General features: G+C 40.6%; 1 protein-coding gene across 1 annotated transcript in view; it reads left to right on the top strand.

Moving 5' to 3' along the window:
• ABCA1 (ATP binding cassette subfamily A member 1) overlaps nucleotides 1–20,198 on the top strand; it is a 126,453-nt gene that overhangs the window by 68,846 nt on the left and 37,409 nt on the right. The window contains exons 8-19 of the mRNA XM_049770919.1: nucleotides 3–243; nucleotides 2,187–2,326; nucleotides 3,204–3,320; nucleotides 7,888–8,085; nucleotides 9,640–9,845; nucleotides 10,533–10,709; nucleotides 12,203–12,425; nucleotides 14,573–14,794; nucleotides 15,784–15,988; nucleotides 16,948–17,061; nucleotides 17,991–18,162; nucleotides 19,418–19,549. Coding sequence (XP_049626876.1) covers nucleotides 3–243; nucleotides 2,187–2,326; nucleotides 3,204–3,320; nucleotides 7,888–8,085; nucleotides 9,640–9,845; nucleotides 10,533–10,709; nucleotides 12,203–12,425; nucleotides 14,573–14,794; nucleotides 15,784–15,988; nucleotides 16,948–17,061; nucleotides 17,991–18,162; nucleotides 19,418–19,549 — 2,147 coding nt within the window. The remainder of the gene's footprint in view (nucleotides 1–2; nucleotides 244–2,186; nucleotides 2,327–3,203; nucleotides 3,321–7,887; nucleotides 8,086–9,639; nucleotides 9,846–10,532; nucleotides 10,710–12,202; nucleotides 12,426–14,572; nucleotides 14,795–15,783; nucleotides 15,989–16,947; nucleotides 17,062–17,990; nucleotides 18,163–19,417; nucleotides 19,550–20,198) is intronic.

The raw sequence follows: 20,198 nt of genomic DNA, 5'->3' as shown, positions 1-20,198 counted from the left end.
AGATATTCAGCATGCGGAGCTGGAGTGACATGCGCCAGGAAGTAATGTTTCTGACCGATGTGAACATATCCAGGACCTCTACCGAGATATACCAGGCCGTATCCCGCATTGTCTGTGGCCACCCCGAAGGGGGCGGTCTGAAGATCAAGTCACTCAATTGGTATGAGGACAACAACTACAAAGCCCTCTTTGGAGTCAATAGCACAGAGGAAGAGGCTGGCGCCTTCTATGACAACACCACTAGTGAGTGGGCACATAAGCCCTTCCCCTGCCCTGCACTCCTCCTTTCTGATGCCTGTTTTTCTTCTCTATCATAGCTGCTGATGTTTGTTGTGCTCACATAGACACTGAGCTTTTCTAGTCAGCCGACTTAGCCACTTCTGGCACATCTCAGTTGTGCAGATGGATGAAGAATTCAAAGCCAATCTCCCTTGGGGATATTGGGCTAGGGGGTGTAGGCGAGTGGATTCCAAAGTAATTATCTTCTTCTCCATTCTCTATTCAGTGTATGCTTTATATTTCAAAGATCTTTAAAACAATCATAATAAAAACTAAATTTATGTGCTACCTATTCCACATGGTCCCCTGTCTAAGCATAGCGTAGGAGTAACAATAACCCCTGCTCGCTGAGAGTTGTTGTGTCCACCTCCCCAGATTATAGTAGGGACTCTCCCATGGGCTACCAGAATAAAACATGTGGTGCTGGGGATGGAAGCCAGCATCCTGCACAGACATCGCTTATACCTCTGCCACTTGAGCCATGCCCCCTGTCTTATTGAAGTTACTTTTTAATTTAACCTTGATAATAGCCCTGGAAGAAAGGATTTATAAATCCACATTTTATAGGCTTCTTGGCTCAGAGAGGCTTAAGTGACCAAGAGCTGATATGAAGCCAGGTCTGCTGTCTCTGCCTTTTGTCTGTAAACCACACTGCCTATAAACTACCTGTTCACGGTGGCGTGTGCATTACCAGACCAGGCCTTTGATTTGCTGTTTGTTTTGGGGTTCTATGCTTCAAGGCCGTGTTAAAGAGACTAGTAACTTCATATCAGCTCCCCAGATGAGGAGTGTTTTGTGGGGATCTGTAGGCCCTGCACCTTGTGGCAGTCAGCAGCCACTGTTACAGTTTTCGACAATGGCTTCGTTTTCCTTGAAAACATAATGCAAGGGAGTTCTTTTCCATTTCCAACCACAGGTATGTCTTTACGACAGCTTCTTGTGCATTTCTGTAATACAAGAACCTTTTATTCTTCTCAGGAGGAAAGCGCTCCAGACACCACAGATTGCTTTGCCAGCCTGAGGGGATAGCATTAGAGGCTGTGTTAGGAAATCCTGTTCTCTCAGCTTTCTTGCTTTGCAAATCAATCAATGCAAATCAAGCCTTCATTTCTATAGCCAATAGAAATGTAAAAAAATTCTCTTTTATAAAATAGTTATCTTTGTAGTAGTGTGTTGTTGCTATTGAAAACCCAACATGAAAGAAAAAATGTAATACAGAAATCCTTCTGCATAACCAAACAAGACTGATTATTATTACTTTGAATTTTTCAGTTTTAGATTTTTATTGCATTAAATGTAGATTGATGTGATGAGTTCTATTAATTAATGGTGTCTTTTTTGGGGGGTTTAAAAACTAAATTCTGAATTCTCTTTTTTCATAGAAAACAAGATGATGAGAATGAGAGTATATATTTCATTTTCTTTTTTTGTACCTGTTTTTGTGTTGTGAATAACACTGGTGATATTCAGGGGTTATTCCTGGCTCTGCACACAGGAATCATTATTGGTGGGCTCAGGTATGCCAGGGATTGAACTCGGATTAGTGAAGCAAGCTCCCTACCCACTATACTGTCACTTCGGCCCAGAGTACATTTTTCTAGATTGACTCAGTTATGAGTTTTCCATCCTCAGTATTATAAGGAAGTCTAAATATTTATTAGTCTTTGTTCTGGGCGGTTCTAAAGATAACATCTTCGTTCATTTTTCTCAGATCTCTGCCAGCTAGATGTTATCTGTTGCATTATCACAGGATTAAATTGAAAGTCAGATAAATCATTGTTACATGGCTTTTAAAAGGAAGAACTGTGATTTGAACTTGGTAGTAGTGGGCAAGCCTCAAAACTTTCATTGTTTCCTCTAAGCATATGGCCATACATCTGAAAATTTGCCTTTTATCTTCTTCCTAGCTCCTTATTGCAATGATTTGATGAAGAACTTGGAGTCCAGTCCTCTTTCTCGGATCATCTGGAAAGCTCTTAAGCCTCTGCTTGTTGGGAAAATTTTGTATACACCTGACACTCTGGCCACAAGGCAGGTGATGGCTGAGGTAAGCTACCTTGGTCAAGAGTTCCTGTCTAATATTCATCTAGATTTAATTGCAATAAAAGTAAGAAAGGCTTGAGATGGAGTATATTGAGACTACTATGGTGTCTTTGGGATTTCTGAAAAGTGAAACTGTAAGTTTGAGCTAGGCCAGAGCTGACTGTGATGGGCCTTGGGTATCTGAGTCATAACAATAGGCAGACATTCCTTTTTTTTTTTTTTTTTTTGCTATTAATTTTTTTATTTAAGCACCATAATTACAAACATGATTATATTTGGTTTACAGTCACAAACAGAACATCCCCCTTCACTAGAGTAACATTCTCCCCTCCCAATGCCCTCCTCCCCCCTTCCCATCTCCTGCCTGTATTCGAGACAGACATTCTACTACAGTTATTTAAGTTCAGTAAACTGTTTTTTTTTTTTTTTTTTTTTCTCGGGCCACACCCGTTTGATGGTCAGGGGTTACTCCTGGCTAAGCGCTCAGAAATTGCCCCTGGCTAGGGGGGACCATATGGGACGTGGGGGGAATCGAACAGCGGTCAGGATCTTTCCTTGGCTAGCGCTTGCAAGGCAGACACCTTACCTCTAGCGCCACCTAGCTGGCCCTGTTTTTTTTTCTTAAAGGATAAGTGTTAAAGAAAAAATACAATAGTAAAGGTGTGACAGTGGCAGTCACTGTTGTTTGCATAGACCCAGAAACATATGGGGAAAACGGAAAAAAAAATCCTTGGCCTGATTACAAGAAGGCCTCACCCAGGCAGACATTTTTGGGGAAGGGGAGGAGTGGACATTGGAGTATCTTTTTATGGAGAGAATAAACTTTTTCTGATCTGCCCTTCCTTCTTTTCGCTCCTGCTCTGGCTTCTTGCCTGATTCAGGTGAACAAGACTTTTCAGGAACTGGCCGTGTTTCATGATGTGGAAGGCATGTGGGAAGAACTTAGTCCCAAGATTTGGGCCTTCATGGAAAGCAGCTCAGAAATGGACCTAGTACGGGTGAGTGTTTTTCTGATTACTAAGTATTTGTTTAATTTTCAAGAGGTGAGTTTCTGGTTGCTGTCTCAGAAATGACTGACCTGAGAATCTTTATGTGTATGCAGATTAGACATATTGAGCTTAACTAAAGCTAGGAGCTATCACTTTTCAGGTGATAAAGCAGATAACAGTTTCATGCACAATGTATCTGGGGGTTATATCTATTTCTAAGAAAGTCACTGAGAATTTATATTTGAAAGAAGGGTTTGATAATTACATGATCCATATTATTTTCATTTTTGATTCTAAGAGAAAACATATTTCTTATCCTTTTCTAAGGGAGATCTTGAGCAGAGGTGTGGGCATAAAGGTCTTGTCTGAAATACTCGTCCCCAAGACTCTGAGTACAGAGACTCCATTACCACATGGAGGGGAATAGCACTTAGTGTCTAAGAAACACTTGAAAAGGAGAAGTGCTCTAGAGAAAATTGGATGCAAAAGCAGAGGAAACTGAGCAAGAACAGATTGTCTCCTTTGCTTGTCTCTGCATGCCATTTAGTCATATCATATCTCCTTGGACTGAATTATAGAATCATTAGACTGTTTCCCATCTCCATGGTGAGGGAGGCCTCTTCTTTTTGTTCTTGTTTCTTATAAGAAGCAGGCACGAATGTTGCTAGGTTTCTTGTCTCGGACTTGACTAATCCAAAAAGGGTTTAGATAAGTACCTACCCAAAGGTAGTCTCAGCCTTGGAACTATTCCCTGATACCAAAGGAAGGGACCATATCCAGGGGTCCTTCCTATGATGAGAAAGTTGAAGTTATCTTTGTTGCAACGCAGAATGCTTAAATCGTAAAACCAAGGAACTTTGATGAGAAAAATGTGATTTGTATATTTTTACTGACTATCATAACAACTGTGCCATAATGTATAGGGTCTTTTGGGCTCCAAATTCATATGGTTTGAGTACAGACAGCACCATAAGTCTAGGTGTGGTTTTAGTGGCCTCTTTTTCTTTATTTTCTTCCTGGAACACATATTTTTACCTGTTGGGCTTCTCGTCTTCTGCTCCTTTTGGGATGATGATAGGCTCTGGGGAAGGTGTTTTCTGAATTTTGATCTGTAGAAAGAGAACTGTATTTTCCTGCATATATGTGGAGAATTTGACTTCAATGATTCAGTGTTCATAGGCTCCTAGTTCTTATAGGAAAAAAGCTCTTGTGAACAACACCAAGGCATTTCTGAAGAATCCTACTGGGAGAACATGGATGTGCTATGGCTAAGGAGAAAGATGGCATGGTGTAGAGGACCTAAAGTGTCATGCTAAGAAGCTTTGCTTTCATTTCTGAGAGACTTGCAAAGGTTTCAAGAAAATTATACTATAAAAGTATAAACTCTGATATGTCAGGCAGATTGAAGGCAGAGGCCAGTTTGAAAGACATTCAAGTGAAGGACCAAGGTATTTGTTGGATGGTGAAGCCTGATGATGAAGAGGTGGAAGCAGGAGAGGCACCAAGATGATTCTTCTAGCTGGTGATGATGGGGATATCTTAGATACTTAATGGTTTTTGGAACGGTTTTTGGAACCAGGAGTACAAAGAATGGTAGGGTGCAGATGCTGAGTAAAGGTTTTTTTTTTTAGTGGGCAAGAGGAGTTTGACAACTCCTCCACTATTTTCTCTGTTAAGGAGTTTTAACTCCATAGACTTGGGCTTCTCTGTTCCCGCCCCTACCTCCTTCCAGCCTGTGTCTGATATGTAGGGTTATATTTAAAGCTTCTGTTTCTGTTAGGGTTTCTTTCATCATGTGTCTATTTATTTATTTTTGTTTAGGGTCCACAGAGGCAGTGTTTGGGGGCTACTCCTGGAGGTGCTCAGTAGTGACCATGCAATTATGTTGGATATAGAACCCAAGGCTTTACATGAAATATCCATACCCCAACCCTTTCTCATGTTCTCATGCTTCATTGAGGCATAGTTGACAAATACATAAAATGTATTTAAGGCAGGCAACTTGATGTTCTGATACACATACACATTAAGAAGTAATCACAGTTAAGCTAATTATTATCTAATCTTGTATAGTTGCTTCTTAGCAAATTTCAAGTATATTATGATATATCTTTAGAGTCACTATGCTGCACATTAGAGCTCTAAAACTTTCTCATCATGTATAACTGAATTGTACTCTTTGAAGTTCCATACTCCCAAAACCACCATTTCCTCTATAGTAGTTTTTCTGTTTCTGCCATCTCTCTACATAGCTCTGGTTACATCCATTTTGTTAACCCATATATTTTGAGGTACATTTTTTGGGTCATGAAATCTGGTTCATTTTGAGGTATTTTCTCTCTGCTTCCCATTTCTAAACTCGATCTTAAGTCCTTGGGGGTCCCTCAGAATCCCTGTGTATGTGGTCTGCTGTGTACTTCTCTCAGTCACTGGTCCTGACGCCCAGCAAAACCCTTGGCAGAATAGGCCCTACCCCAAATGCCTCATACCTTCACTCAGTTCTTTTTGTGATGCTTGGTTCAAGTTTCTAAATAAAGCCATTTTAAAACTGCTAAACTATACCCTTATAAACTTTGGTGAAATCTAGTTTTATATATTAGGTTAACTACTTGCATCTTCCTGATGATCATATGAGTTGTTATTCCTTATTGGAAAGTGAATTAATATGAAAATTACATGGGCCATAAAAAGTTCTATCTAATGTACCTTCGTTCCATGTCCTATAAGGAATACATTTCATAGAAATAATTTTTTATTTTTGGGTCCTCAGCAGTGCTCAGGACTTAACTCCTGGCTCTGCATTCACCTGTCATACCTGGCAGGACTCTGGGAACCATATGGGATGCTGGGGATTGAACCAGGGTCGGCTTTGTGCAAGGCAAGTACCCTACCCACTGTACCATCACTCTGGCCCCAGTAGAAATAATTTTTTTAAAAAAGTTACTACCTGAAATGTTATGCTTCAATAATTTCTATAATGAGAGAGCAGAAACTGAGTTAAATGCTTAGCAGTATGAGATAGTTAACAAAATTAGAGTTGTATACTTTATAGAGTCATTATGTTGTCACATGGGGGTGGGGGAAAGCTTAGAAATAAGACCAATATAAAAAACATCAGTGTTGGTCCCTTGGAGATTCCCATTTAGTAGTCAGATTTTTATTCCTCCACCCCATCCCAAAGCTATTACAGAAAAAAGTAGTTGCTGCTTTTTCATGGGTCCCGTTTGAAGTTGATTCATCTTGCTAGAAATGTTTCTGTGCAGGCCTGCACCCCAATGGAGGACCAGAGTGTTTGTTTTCCTCTTCCATGATGGCCCATATGGGGAACAAGCCATGAGGTATAGGCCTCCATTGCTTTAGGCCCATGTGCTCAATCATTGAAAAAGACAATCCTCTACTTGTTTTGATGACAGCATTACTTTGTTAAGTCAAATAACAAAAGTGAGTTTTTTTTTTTCATTTTGTTTAGAGGTAAGTTAATGGACAGTTGTCTGACTGTATCTCTTGAAGGAACGAGGTAAATGCAGGAATAAAAGGAAATAGAATCCAAGAGCCCACTTTTCCTATTCTAGTGGACTTTTTTTTTTCTTTTTGGGCCACGACTGCTGATGCTCAGGGGTTACTCCTGGCTGTGCGCTCAGAAATCACTCCTGGCTTGGGGTACCATATGGGACGTTGGGGGAATACAACCACGGTCCGTCCTAGGTTAGCGCGTGAAGGCAAACACCCTACTGCTTGTGCCACAGCTCCAGCTCCCCTAGCGGACTTCTTATAAGTTGTTGACCTAGTGTTGGGGGACTTAAGTAATCTCTCTCTGATTCTTTTTTCCCCTGTGAAAAATGGGAGCTATTGAAGATAACTGTCTTCATGGGGTTGTATGAGTGGAAGCAAACCAGGCCTCCAGTACATATTGTACTGTGTAGGGATGGTGGTGGTTGTTACTATGGCTAATACTGTTACACAAGGCTGCTGGATATGGCAGAAAACATGGACTCAGAGTTAAGATTATCTGATTCTTAAATTAAGCTCTATACCTATTAGCACTATGACTCAACCTAGGTTAAAAAAAATTATTTCTCCAGACCTTTGTATTCTGATCTTTAAATGTGATCTTTATAATCTGTAACATAAATTCCCACGTTGTGAAATCACCCTACTTGCCTTATTTCCAACTAGGTGAACGGTCTGAAGCAGGTAGGATAGCTGTGAAGAATTAATGAACCAAGCCAGTCATAAAATAATCATGGAGTCAGTTTGCTTCTCACCTTGTGGTATCTCTGCCTGAGCCCTCCAAAGCCAAATTGTTTTTTCTTGAGTCTCCCAGAATAAAATCCAGCAGGGTAGTACAGGGTAGAGTGATCCAGGTGGGCTTTTACATGTCAAAGGAAAGGTTTAAAGGAAAAAAGAAGATGGGGAACACCTTTGTTTTGGGTTAATAGCTGGGTTACAATAATATATCTCAAAGTTTTATGTGTAGATTAAAAGAGGTGACCTATGTGAAAGGGCCTTGTAAATCAGGGTGATCATCAAGACATAGCTGGTATTTATCTTTTGTCCTTTCTCATTGGACTGGCAGACTCTGTTGCACAGCAAAGGCAACGAACACTTCTGGGAACAGCAGTTGGATGGCTTAGATTGGACAGCCAAGGACATCATGACATTTCTGGCCAAGCATCCAGAGGATGTCCAGTCCATTAATGGCTCTGTGTACACCTGGAGAGAAGCTTTCAATGAGACTAACCGGGCCATTCAGACCATATCTCACTTCATGGAGGTGAGCATTGTTTCTCAATCCTGAGAAAAAGCTTGACTGCTTTCTCTGAAATGACACAATAAGATTCAGATAGGAGGAAAGCTTAGAAATATTTTATAGTGGGGCCGGTGCAGTGGCGCTAGAGGTAAGGTGCCTGCCTTTCCTGCACTAGCTTAGGACAGACCGAAGTTCGATCCCCCGGCGTCCCATATGGTCCCCCAAGCCAGGAGTGATTTCTGAGCACATAGCCAGGAATAACCCCTGAGCGTCACTGGGTGCAGCCCAAAAAACCAAAAATAAAAAAAAGGAAGAAAAGAAATATTTTATAGTTTTATTTACAGTTGAATTATGCAAAGCTAACACAGGAATTGATGTATGGATAGTGTGCAATAAGTAGTTTAATAATTGTATGAATAAATAAACAGACCTAATTCTAACTTTATTTAATTTGGCTCAAGGATGTATCTGTTCATACCATTTAGGTTTTCCCTGTTTTGATATACCAGGCTCTAATGGGAATAAACCATTTATCTGGAAAAGACATTGCTGATGAAACTTTAAAAGTTTTTATTATTCTCTTGGTTTTTGGGCCACACACAATGATACTCAAGCCTTACTACTGATTCTGAGCTCAGATATCAGTCCTGGTGGGACTTGGGGGATTCCATAGGATACCAGGCAATGGTTCCAGGTCAGCTGCATACAGGGCAAGTTTTCTACCCAACATACTCTTTCTTCAGCCCCAAAACTTTAAAAATTCTAATATGACATTGCAAGAATTTAGTACTAAACACAGACTATAGATATAGTATAATGGTTGAGGTGCTTACCTTCCAAATAGCTGACCTTGGCTGACTTTCTGTTATGTCATATGGCCCCCTAAGCGTTGCCAGGAATGACCCCTGAGCACAGAGTCACGAGTAGCCCTTGAGCACAGCTTTGGCCCAACATCCCCTTTCTTTTCAAAAATAATTTCACATGAAAAAATGTTATGACAAATAGGGTCAAAGATATCAGTGGTAGAGTGTATTTTATTTATCTTTTAATCGGGTTAGTATTTGCCCCAGACATGTAGACCAGATACCTCTTTTTTGTTTGTTTGTTTTGTTTTGTTTTGTTTTTGGGCCACACTTGATGGTACTCTGGCTCTGCGTTAAGAAATCACTCCAGGCAGGTGCGGGGAATCTTTTGGGATGCTGGGGGTTGAACCCAGGTGGCCATGTTCAAGGCATACATCCTACCCACTGTGCTATCACTTCAGCTCCAGAGCACATGTCTTGTACATAAATATGTGAGGTCCTGGGTTCAGTTCTTGGCACTGCAATGTATATTTAATACATGCTATAATATATGATATATGTATGTGAATTTCTTTTTGCCTGTTTGTTAGGATTCAAAATTGCTAAGAAAATAGAAGAAAAATAATGACTTGTTCTCAGTGGAGGATTAGAAAAGGACAGTGGAGGGTGAGGGTGACATCCTGCTGGAGCCCTTTACTCTGAGGATAGAGTTAGCCTTGGCTAAGACCTGTTTCATTGGCTGTCAGATTTCTCATGAAGACTGTTTTTCCATCAGTGTGTCAATCTGAACAAGCTTGAAGCAACGGCGACAGAGGCTCAACTCATCGATAAGTCCATGAAGCTGCTGGATGAGAGGAAGTTCTGGGCTGGTATCGTGTTCACCGGAATTGCTCCTGGCAGTGCTGAACTGCCCCATCATGTCAAATACAAGATCCGAATGGACATTGACAATGTGGAGAGGACAAATAAGATCAAAGATGCGTAAGTGAATCTCATCGCACAAGTCAGTCTTGGAAAAGTCAAGAGCAGTTAAGCTAATAGGACCAGAGACACTCTATTTTATCTAAATGCTTGGTAGGAATTTTCACAAAAAGTAAATTGATGGCCTGATTTTGAAAATTGCCATATTCAGTGTAGGAGAGTATTATCTCAAAGTTCATAAACCGTCATTTTCTTTTGATTCAGCATTTTCATGTAAGGGGATTCATTCTAAGGAATTAAATCAATCAAAAAAAGTTTTTAAAAAAACTGCTGTAAGTCAAAAGGGCAAACAACCATTCTAAAAGGGAATGACAAAATAAATTTTTGTCTATTTGCCATATTGATACATAGCTTATGAAGAGGATAAAACCAAACTGATTAGTGATATGCTCATTCTGGTTTTAGCTATATAAAAAAATATACATGAGGACCAGAGTGGTAGTACTAGTGGATAGGGCTCTTGTCTTGCAAGCAGTTGACCTGGATTTAATTCCTGACATCTGACCCCCACCAGGGAATAAAACCTGAGTGCAGAGCCAAGAATAAGCCCTGGATACTATTATATGCTGTGTGTATGTGTGTATAACATAAAGTAATATAAAAATGTAAAATAGTGGCTATGTAATAACTGGGATTGTGAGTGATTTGAATTTTTCAAATGTTTGAACATCTGTGATTTTGATTTAGGTACTGGGACCCTGGTCCTCGAGCTGACCCCTTTGAAGATATGCGGTATGTCTGGGGCGGCTTTGCATACTTGCAGGATATAGTGGAACAGGCAATCATCAGGGTTGTCACTGGCACTGAGAAGAAAACAGGAGTCTATCTGCAGCAGATGCCTTACCCTTGCTATGTTGATGATATGTAAGTTTATAGTAAGCCACCAACTTTATTTAACCGGTTAATCATGTGTGATGAATATACAGAATCACTGGGGCATTAGATGGTGTGCTTTTATTTTATTTTATATATGGGAGATTTTGTTCAAATATTGCTTTGGATATTCTATGTAGATTTTTGGAAATAAGTCAGATGCAGGCAGTTGACAGTTTTAACCATATCAAAGATAGACACACATGTGTACACGTGGTAGTCCTCCCTCCTCTGTAGAGCATGACCAGTAGCAAGTATATTTTTTATACTCTATCTTTCTGGTCAAATAGTGCACATATAATATACATAGTACAAGTTATGAAAACAGGATTTTAGTCCAGTGAAACCTGGCATTACTTTTGCAGCAATACAGATAAAATTGAACACAACTTCTTAGTCTTATACATTTTGATAACCATTAGCATTTAGTAATCACACTCTAGTTTTTATTATGGAGGTTATCCCTTTGGCTCTAATGATTCTTTGTAAGACAGAAAGAATGGAGGTGTAGTTACTGTAGCCATTTGAATTATTTAGTCTGTCAAACTTTCAAAAAGCTCTAATTCTCTGCTGTGCTATGTGTGCATGCTGAAATTAGAGATCAGATACTCTCTTGGTATTTGCTCTCTTGTTTGACACTGAACAACTGATTCTTTTCCTGTTCACTTTGCTTTTTCAGGTCATTCAGAATTATATTATTTTTCTCCTCTTTAGAAAAATTAGCCAGAATTTTTCAAGGAGGGCTTTCCAAGAGGCCCTCCTAAAGAAACATATACCCTAGGATATATCCCTCTTTTGGGGGGGGGGCCCCCACACCCGGCAGTGCTCAGGGGTTACTCCTGGTTCTACACTCAGAAATTGCTCCTGGCAGGCTCGGGGGATCATATGGGATGCTGGGATTTGAACCACCATCCTTCTGGATGCAAGGCAAATGCCTTACCTCCATGCCATCTCTCCAGCCCCCCTGGGATATATCCCAAGGAGATACCTTGGGATGTTTCCTGACTTGGTTTATCGAAAATCAGTGGTATTAAGAGCCTTTGCCTGATTATAACATATGACTTTATTCAGTCTTATATATATAATATGTTATAATGTAATACTGTATTATAATTGAATATAACGATAATCTATAATATATACTCTATACTATGATCTATTATACAATATATATTATATATTATAATTAAAATATTATATGCTAGTGCTAATATTATATATTAGTTTGATAGTATATAAAATATTATTACATATGTAATCTATTTTATCATATATTGTTATGATATTATGCTTTATAGTGCTTAATTTTGTCTATGTTCCTAATTCTATAATTTGTTGTCCTTTTTTTTTGATATCTTTATTTAAGCACCACAGTTATGAACATGTGTGTAGTTAGGTTTCAGTCATAAAAAGTACATCCCCTTGTGAAGGGGGCTCATATTTGTCTTTCTCTCTCCCCCACCACCCTTCTTGGGGTCTTGCAGCTTCCTGAGGGTGGTGAGCCGGTCAATGCCCCTCTTCATGACCCTGGCCTGGATTTACTCTGTGGCTGTGATCATCAAGGGCATTGTCTATGAGAAAGAGATGCGGCTGAAGGAGACCATGCGCATCATGGGCCTGAACAATGGCACCCTATGGTTTAGTTGGTTCATCACCAGCCTCATCCCCCTGCTTCTGAGCGCCTGCTTATTGATCATCATCTTGAAAGTAAGGCTCTTTGTCTGCTCCTCCCAGCCAGAAAAACTTGAGACAGTCCCACACAGGATGTGTGAGAAGAAATAAGATTCTAGAAGGGAAGGAATCCTATGTGTCATCTCCTGCGAGCTCCTCATTTTATAGTCATAGAAGGGGCGATCCAGAGAGACTCTACTTTGCTAGAGTCAGACCAGTTGGCTAGATACTAAGGACTAGATAGATACCTAGGTGCAGGCTTCAGGGAAACACATCTGTAGCTACATAGCTGTCTGGTAATGGCTCATGGCAAAATCTGAGAATGATTTATTTCTTTTGGTTTATGAAGGGTAATTCTGCAGAATTTTGTTCTGGAAATTTTGGGCCATACTCAGCATTGGTCAGGGCTTACTCCTGGCTCTATATTAATTGATTACTCCTGGAGGAGCTCAGGAGTCATATGGGGTTCTGGAGTTTGAACCTGGATCAGATGAGTACAAGGCAAATGCCCTACTATGAATTATCGCTTTAGTCCTAAAAAGTTCATTTCTCTGCTAGAATATTTTTCCTTTATTTTTTAAACCACATCAAAAAGTAGCTAGGAGTTACTCCTGGCTCTGCATTCAGGAATCATTCCTGGTGGTACACTGGGGCCCATATAGGATGCTGGTGATCAACCTTGGATTGATCATGTACAAGGAAAGCACCCTGCCCACTGTACTACTTTTCTGACCCTTTGCTAGAATTTTTAGAAGCTATCTTCAGAATAATATGTGTTGTTGTGGGCTAGGGTTCTCTAGGACCAGAAGATGAAAAAGAATTTGGCATTTTTTTCAGGGTCACCACCTGTAGGAATGATGGGAGGAGGTTGTAGGACTGGGCCAAAGAAAGTTTATTTCCCTACAGGACCAACAAATGCCAGGGGTGCAGTGTAGGCAAGATAGCTTGTTAGAGCTGTCCCTCAGTGAGCTGATAGTTCCAGCCCTTTAGGTAGCCCCAAACCTCCCTCCCTGATATTCCAGACCTTTCACTCATTGAGGTGTGTGGCTCAGAGCCAGGTGGCTCTGTGAGGTTATGGGAAATCCAGAAGAATTGATATCTACCTGCCCTTAGCTGGACACAGTAGGTCTGAGCTTGGAGGGATTTTGGGACAGTGTGGATCTGTGTGGAACTTAAACATTCCTAGGTTTTTTTATGCTAGTTCCTCTCTTTACACTTACTTAAGGATGTGGCATGCAAAAAAGAAAGTTTTTAGTGAATAGAAGGGGTGGTGGTGAGGGATGTGTGTGCAAAGGGCAGTAAGTAAAATTTAATTTGCTGCTGCTAATTAGAGATGTGCAGTGACTGATTATCATGAACAATTTAAAGTAAATGACATATACAGTCATATCATATCCTCACTAAGTAGCCATTAAACATACAGTGAAACTTAAAGACTTCTTTGAGGTTGTCTGACAGTAAAACCAATCCGATTCCATACTACAGTAGCTTAATGCATGTTGGATTATCCTGATACAGTACTGGAGTAAACTGAGTACAGAGCTACTTGTGAGGTCCTCAATGGTCTTGATAATTGTGCAACTGCTGAATCTATGGCAGGCTGTATGGAGGACATTAATATTTCCTGAGCTTCATTAACTTTGGGATAAAAAAAAGCGATATAAAAGGCTATTATTTCAGCTCTTTGCACTATGATCCTTAGTCCTTCAAAGGAGAAACTGGATAAAATTTTTCCTTGGAGAAACAAGATCAAAAGTGAACCATGATGAATAATTATCTTGGACATTGTTCTTTTCTATTCCTAGGGATGGGGTCACATCTGCTTGTGCTCAGGGCTTACTTCTGGCTCTGCACTTAGAAGTTATTCCTTTCAGGGCTTGGAAGACCATATTGGGGAGGGTCAGGGATCAAACTCAGGTCAGCCATATGCAAGGCATGCATGCTACCCCTGTACTGTCATTCTGGCCTGGACACATTATTTTCTTGACTCCTTGATACTCTAATGGTTGACATTGGGATAGTCACACCCCTGGTCTTGACTTGGATTTCTTCCTCCAAGGAATGAGCTGCATGCTTTCTCTCAATTATCCCTAAGATGAGGATGAAAACCTCTTCCTAACAGAGCATGCAAGAAATCGCTTGTTGATTGAGATAGCATGGATAATGGATTACTTCTTTCTCAGTTTGGGAACCTGCTGCCCTACAGTGACCCCAGTGTGGTGTTCATCTTCCTGCTTGTGTTTGCTGTGGTGACCATCATGCAGTGCTTCTTCATCAGCACCTTCTTCTCCAGAACCAACCTGTCGGCTGCATGTGGGGGCATCATTTACTTCACAATGTACCTGCCCTACGTCCTGTGCTCGGCATGGCAAGAACAAGTGGGCTTCGTGCTCAAAATCTTTGCGGTAGGTAGCTCTGGGCACTGGGAAAGGGCTACTGTCAGCTATCTGGATGCCTCCCCTCTTCTCTGTAGGCTAAGTGAAGCACAGACACCTCAGGGGTTCTTTACTGGGTTCTAGACTCCTTCAAGGCAGGAATTTTATTTTACTCTGTTTATCTTTAGTGTCTGGAGATGGCCTTGTGAGAACAGATGGCCCTGGAGCTGTGCATTTAGACCTTCCAGATCGTCTCCACAGTTGATTTTATAGCTCTGTTGGGTCATGGGCACAATAAAACACAGGTTACACAAAGATAAGAGTCTGAGGTCAGATGGTATATTTGTAACTCTTGTATTCCTCTTGTTGAGTGTAAGGTTTACATGGAGTAATATTTTTGTGAACTGATCAGAGATGGAGTATTCTTTTTTCTTCTCCAAGTCCCTGATTTATGTCCTCTGATGCTTGGCACAAAGAAGAAGCCTTTGTAGGAGTGCCAGCTTCAGTATATGCCAGGTGTGCTGTCTTCTGAGACACTTGCAAGAGGTTTCAGGTGCCTCAGTGTGAATATTTTTGACATTAGCATCCTCTGACTCTGAGCCATCAGCATCCAAGTGAGAAGCTTGAGAAAACCTTGATGAAACTTATGAGTATTAAACTTCCGTGTATGTGTGTGTGTGTGTGTGTGTGTGTGTGTGTGTGTGTGTGTGTGTGAAAGAGAGTGTGTGAGGTGAGGAATGCGAGTTTATGAGTCCTTGGGGTTTCTTTGGAAGTATAACACTAAAAGTTTTTCCTTTCATCATACATGCATTTCTGAAATGAGCAGTTATAAATAGAATCATTTTCTGTGCTGCCTGGAGCCCAGTCCCCTCCAGGGACTCTGTAGGCGAACACTTCCATATCTTATAATTGATCCATTTTGCAAATTAGAATTTCTCCAGGTGAAATTTACATTGGAAGTGATAGAAAAATGAGAGTGACAAGGAGTTGGATAAACGACTTTTGCCTATTTCTCACAGAGCTTGCTGTCCCCTGTGGCTTTCGGGTTTGGCTGCGAGTACTTTGCCCTTCTTGAGGAGCAGGGCATTGGAGTGCAGTGGGACAACCTCTTTGAGAGCCCTCTGGAGGAAGATGGCTTCAGCCTCACCACCTCGCTCACCATGATGCTATTTGACACCTTCCTCTATGGGGTGCTGACTTGGTACATCGAGGCTGTCTTTCCAGGTACATTAAGTTTCCATGTGCATCATTTATGGAAATGGCAGCTCTTTCCTCTTATGGTGCTGAAATGTTTTCGGGACTAGGGGGAATCCCCAGAAATGTCTAGGCCTTTAGGCCCATGGAAAACAAATAGATCCAAGGAGAAACAATTGATGGTCAAAAGACAACTCTGTATTGATATAATTCTCATTTTGTGATTTCCATTTGCCAAGCACTGTACAAACAGTTTTTGATAGTTTGGTGCCATTAGTTTTCCTAAGATTACTTGAAGTGAGTTATGTTATCATTCATTTCGCCAGCGAGAGAACTCAGAGTCACTTTCCTGGGTCCTAGTTCCATAAAGTGTTAGTGTTTAGAGTTGAACCCACTTGGGTTGTACTGGATCAGTTAGCCCAGTGCTGCATAGATTCTGTTTATATATAAAATCAGTTCCATTGGCTCTAAGTTCTTGCCTGTGATTTAATCAAATCAAGATTCATGGAGATTCATTTTGATACTTCCCTTAATAAATCTTCCTGACCTTTGATACATTTTCTTGGAGATCAAATTCCGAGAGTCTGAGATTTAACACTTTCTGATTAGTCTTCCAATTTTCCTTCAGTGGAATATACATGAAATATTTATTACTCTTACCTGAACTTACTGTAGTAGTGATGAGACTTGGGTCATACAGATCTGGATTCAGGATTCTGCCTGTATGAACTTTGGTCGACTACTTCTATCTCTTCTTCTCTAAGAGAGCCATGGTGCCTGTCTTGGTGTAATTGGTGGATTCCAAAAAGTGCAAAGATGTGTTATACTTAGAAAATCCAGCAACTGTGCATAGTCTCTTTGCCCCTCCTCATTCCAATCATTTCCATCTCTAGAGGCTATGTCAAGGAGGGAGTGCTCTGGCTTGGAAACCTGGGGAATACTGGGATGTTGTCTCACTTGACTCACATCTATGCTTGATTTGCTTTCAGGCCAGTTTGGAATGCCCAGGCCCTGGTATTTTCCTTTCACCAAGTCTTACTGGTTTGGAGAGGAATATGATGAGAAGAGCCCCCCTGGATACAGCCAGAAGGGAGTAGTGGAAAGTAAGTGTTGTGAATGCCAATAGGTTGAAGAGGTGACTCTTGCTCTTTGAAAGTGTCCAAACACTGAGAAATCACAAGTGATTCCTGTTACGAATAGTCACATGCTGTTATGTCCAATGCTGCTCAGTAATTGGGCATCACTGAGGGATATTTTCTTTACTGAAGGGCATTTATTTTGTTTTCTTGGATTCTAGGAAGGGAAGGGTCTTTATTTGACATACCTTCACCTCTTCCTGCTCTCATGAGTGTGCATGGACATATATATATATGTATATACATATATATACATATATATGTATATGAATATTTTATGCTGTTCTACAGTTTGAAGAAAGAGACGAGGGCCATCTTGCTTGTGGTATTATCACCTCATGGCCTGCTTATGGTGGAAGCTGCTGGCACTTATGGAGGCATTATTGGGTGATAGCCAGAGCTCAGCCATGTGCTTCTTAGTGGTGGTCCCCTTTATTACTCTCAGTCTGAGTTTCCTCCTGAATTAACTACTGGTAGAGATGCCCATTTCTGACAAGTTTTTGGGCTGTTTTCTTAGGTTCTTGGAAGGAAAATGGTCTGTGAGCAGTAGAGCCATCTGAGTGATGAGTATCAGTTTTACAACAGTTATATGACTTTTTCTTAAAGATATGCTACTTAATCAACTATTAATATCCTGTTTTAATTTCTTCCCAATTATCCCCTCACTCCCAGTCTACCATGAATGATCCTTCATTGTTGACTTCCTTTAAGCAACTATGTTGCTTAGCTACACCCTAATGAAAGAAATGTTCATAGCCTAGCTTCCCAAGAAACCAGAAGTGACCACAAAGTGGGGACAATTTTAAAAGAACAGGCACAGCTTTCTGTTTTGACATTCCACTTGCCAAATTTTGCTGTGAGTTCATTCTTGTCTTCTCTCTGTTCTCCTTTTGTAGTTTGCATGGAGGAAGAGCCTACACACCTGAAGCTGGGTGTATCCATTCAGAATCTGATCAAGGTTTATCGGGATGGCATGAAGGTGGCTGTGGATGGTCTGGCCCTGAACTTTTATGAGGGACAGATCACCTCCTTTTTAGGACACAATGGAGCCGGAAAGACTACAACCATGTAAGTAGAGAGTGTCACTCCTTTATAACCACTCCCAGGGAGTTTTTGTACTTTAGTTACATGATGAGCATAGAAACATGATCTAAGTACTGAGGAGATATTGCTTGAGTGAGAGAGCAAACATATGGCATTAATGAAGCTCTGTTTTTGACCCCCAGCACACACACATGATCTGTTGGGCATGGCCTTGGTAGCCCCTCATGAAAACAAAAACATGGATCAGAAGTATGCTGTTTAATCCCAAGTACAAATTTGGTTTTATTTCTTTAGCTAATAGGTTTTATTTCTTTAGTTCAAAACAGGCTGGTGTCTTTCAACGTCTTTTCCCATTTAAGTTTTAGAGTTCTACAGTGATCTTGGAACCTCAGACTAGGACAGCTCTGAACAAGGATTTTCTTTGGAGCTAGTTTAGGCAGAGCATGAAGCATGAATGTAGAAGGAAAAACTATATCTATTCTAGTTCTATTAGAGGGAGGTAGCAATTTCTAGGGTTCCGTCTCTCAGCAGATGTACAGAGCAGTCAGACCCTGAATCTTAGATTGCTCTATAAAAACCCACAAATACCATTCAGATGACTAATTTCTAAAGAAAGTTTGGCCACAGTAACTTAATTAACCTTAGTGGCTTTCACTATGGACACCACCTCCCACCTCCACCAATGACTGCATAAGATGTATATTTGGAAGTCATGTCCTTTTATACTTTTTCCTCCATCCTTTTATTTATTTATTTATTTATTTATTTATTTATTTATTTATTTATTTATTTATTTATTTTGGTTTTTGGGTCACACCTAGCAGCGCACAGGGGTTACTCCTGGCTCTTCGCTCAGAAATCATTCCAGGCAGGCTCAGGGGACCATATATGGGATGCCAGGATTTGAACCGCTGTCCTTCTGCATGCAAGGCAAACACCTTATCTCCATGCTATCTCTCGGGCTCCATTCTCCATCCTTTAGTTTTAAATGCAAAGTCAATATTTATGAACTTTACATTAGCAATTTAAAACTTCACAAAACTCCTATGTAACTCACAAAAATAATTTTTTTTGAGAATAAGTTGTTCAAGTTAGTCCATTTTATTCTACTTGATAGAATTTGAGACATGTATAATATATGTTTGAAAATATCCTTCCCATTGCATTGCAACTTGAAATCTTGATTCAGTTCAGTGCTATTAAAGCCTCTGCCTCTGTGTTATGTGGTGTGAAGGAGAGATGAAGATTGACTCTTGTTTTCTTAAACACTCCTTTTCAGGTCAATCCTGACTGGGTTGTTTCCACCCACCTCGGGCACTGCCTACATCCTGGGGAAGGACATTCGCTCAGAGATGAACATCATTCGGCAGAACCTGGGTGTCTGTCCCCAACACAATGTGCTGTTTGACATGTGAGTTTGGGATAGCCCTCCTGTGTGTGCTATTTGACTTGTGAGTTTGGGATAGCCCTCCTGTGTGTGCTGTTTATAAGACTTAAATATATGATTTTATGGGAATGGCAGGGCTCACCTGCTTGTACATTTGAAGACCTGAATGTCCTTTGATTTAAGAACAAATAGAAGGTCAATTTGGGGATGTGACCTCAGTCTAACTGGTCTGGTTGAGCTTGGGAAATAGGGCACTTCGGTATTGTCACTCTAGAGAGAATATAAGCACAGCTTCTCTTTTCCACCACATCCTCTTACATACCCAAACCAGATACCTGAAGCAGGGTCCTATGTACTCAAGGCTACAACTGTTCAAGGTGTTTGCCTCAGTGGTAAGTAGGGCCCCCAGGAACATTTTGCAGTGAATCTGAGAAAGATTTGAACTTTGAGATTTTGAAAAGAACTCTTCCTTTCTGTACCCTCATTTCCTTGTACTGCAAGTGAACAGTTTGAGCTCCTGGTTTTCATATGCCCCCTTGCCCTTATCTCCAAATCCTATAGTAATCCTCAATCTTATAGGTCCAGGTTACCACCTCACCAGCTTTTTTGTTTGTTTGCTTGTTTGTTTTTTTTTTGGGGGGGGTTTGGGCCACACCCCACAGTGCTCAGGGGT

The sequence above is a fragment of the Suncus etruscus genome, chromosome 1 (genome assembly GCF_024139225.1).
Source record: "Suncus etruscus isolate mSunEtr1 chromosome 1, mSunEtr1.pri.cur, whole genome shotgun sequence".
Lineage (NCBI taxonomy): Eukaryota > Metazoa > Chordata > Mammalia > Eulipotyphla > Soricidae > Suncus > Suncus etruscus.
Note: the sequence above shows the minus strand (reverse complement) of the source record. Positions and strands in the feature narration are given on the sequence as shown.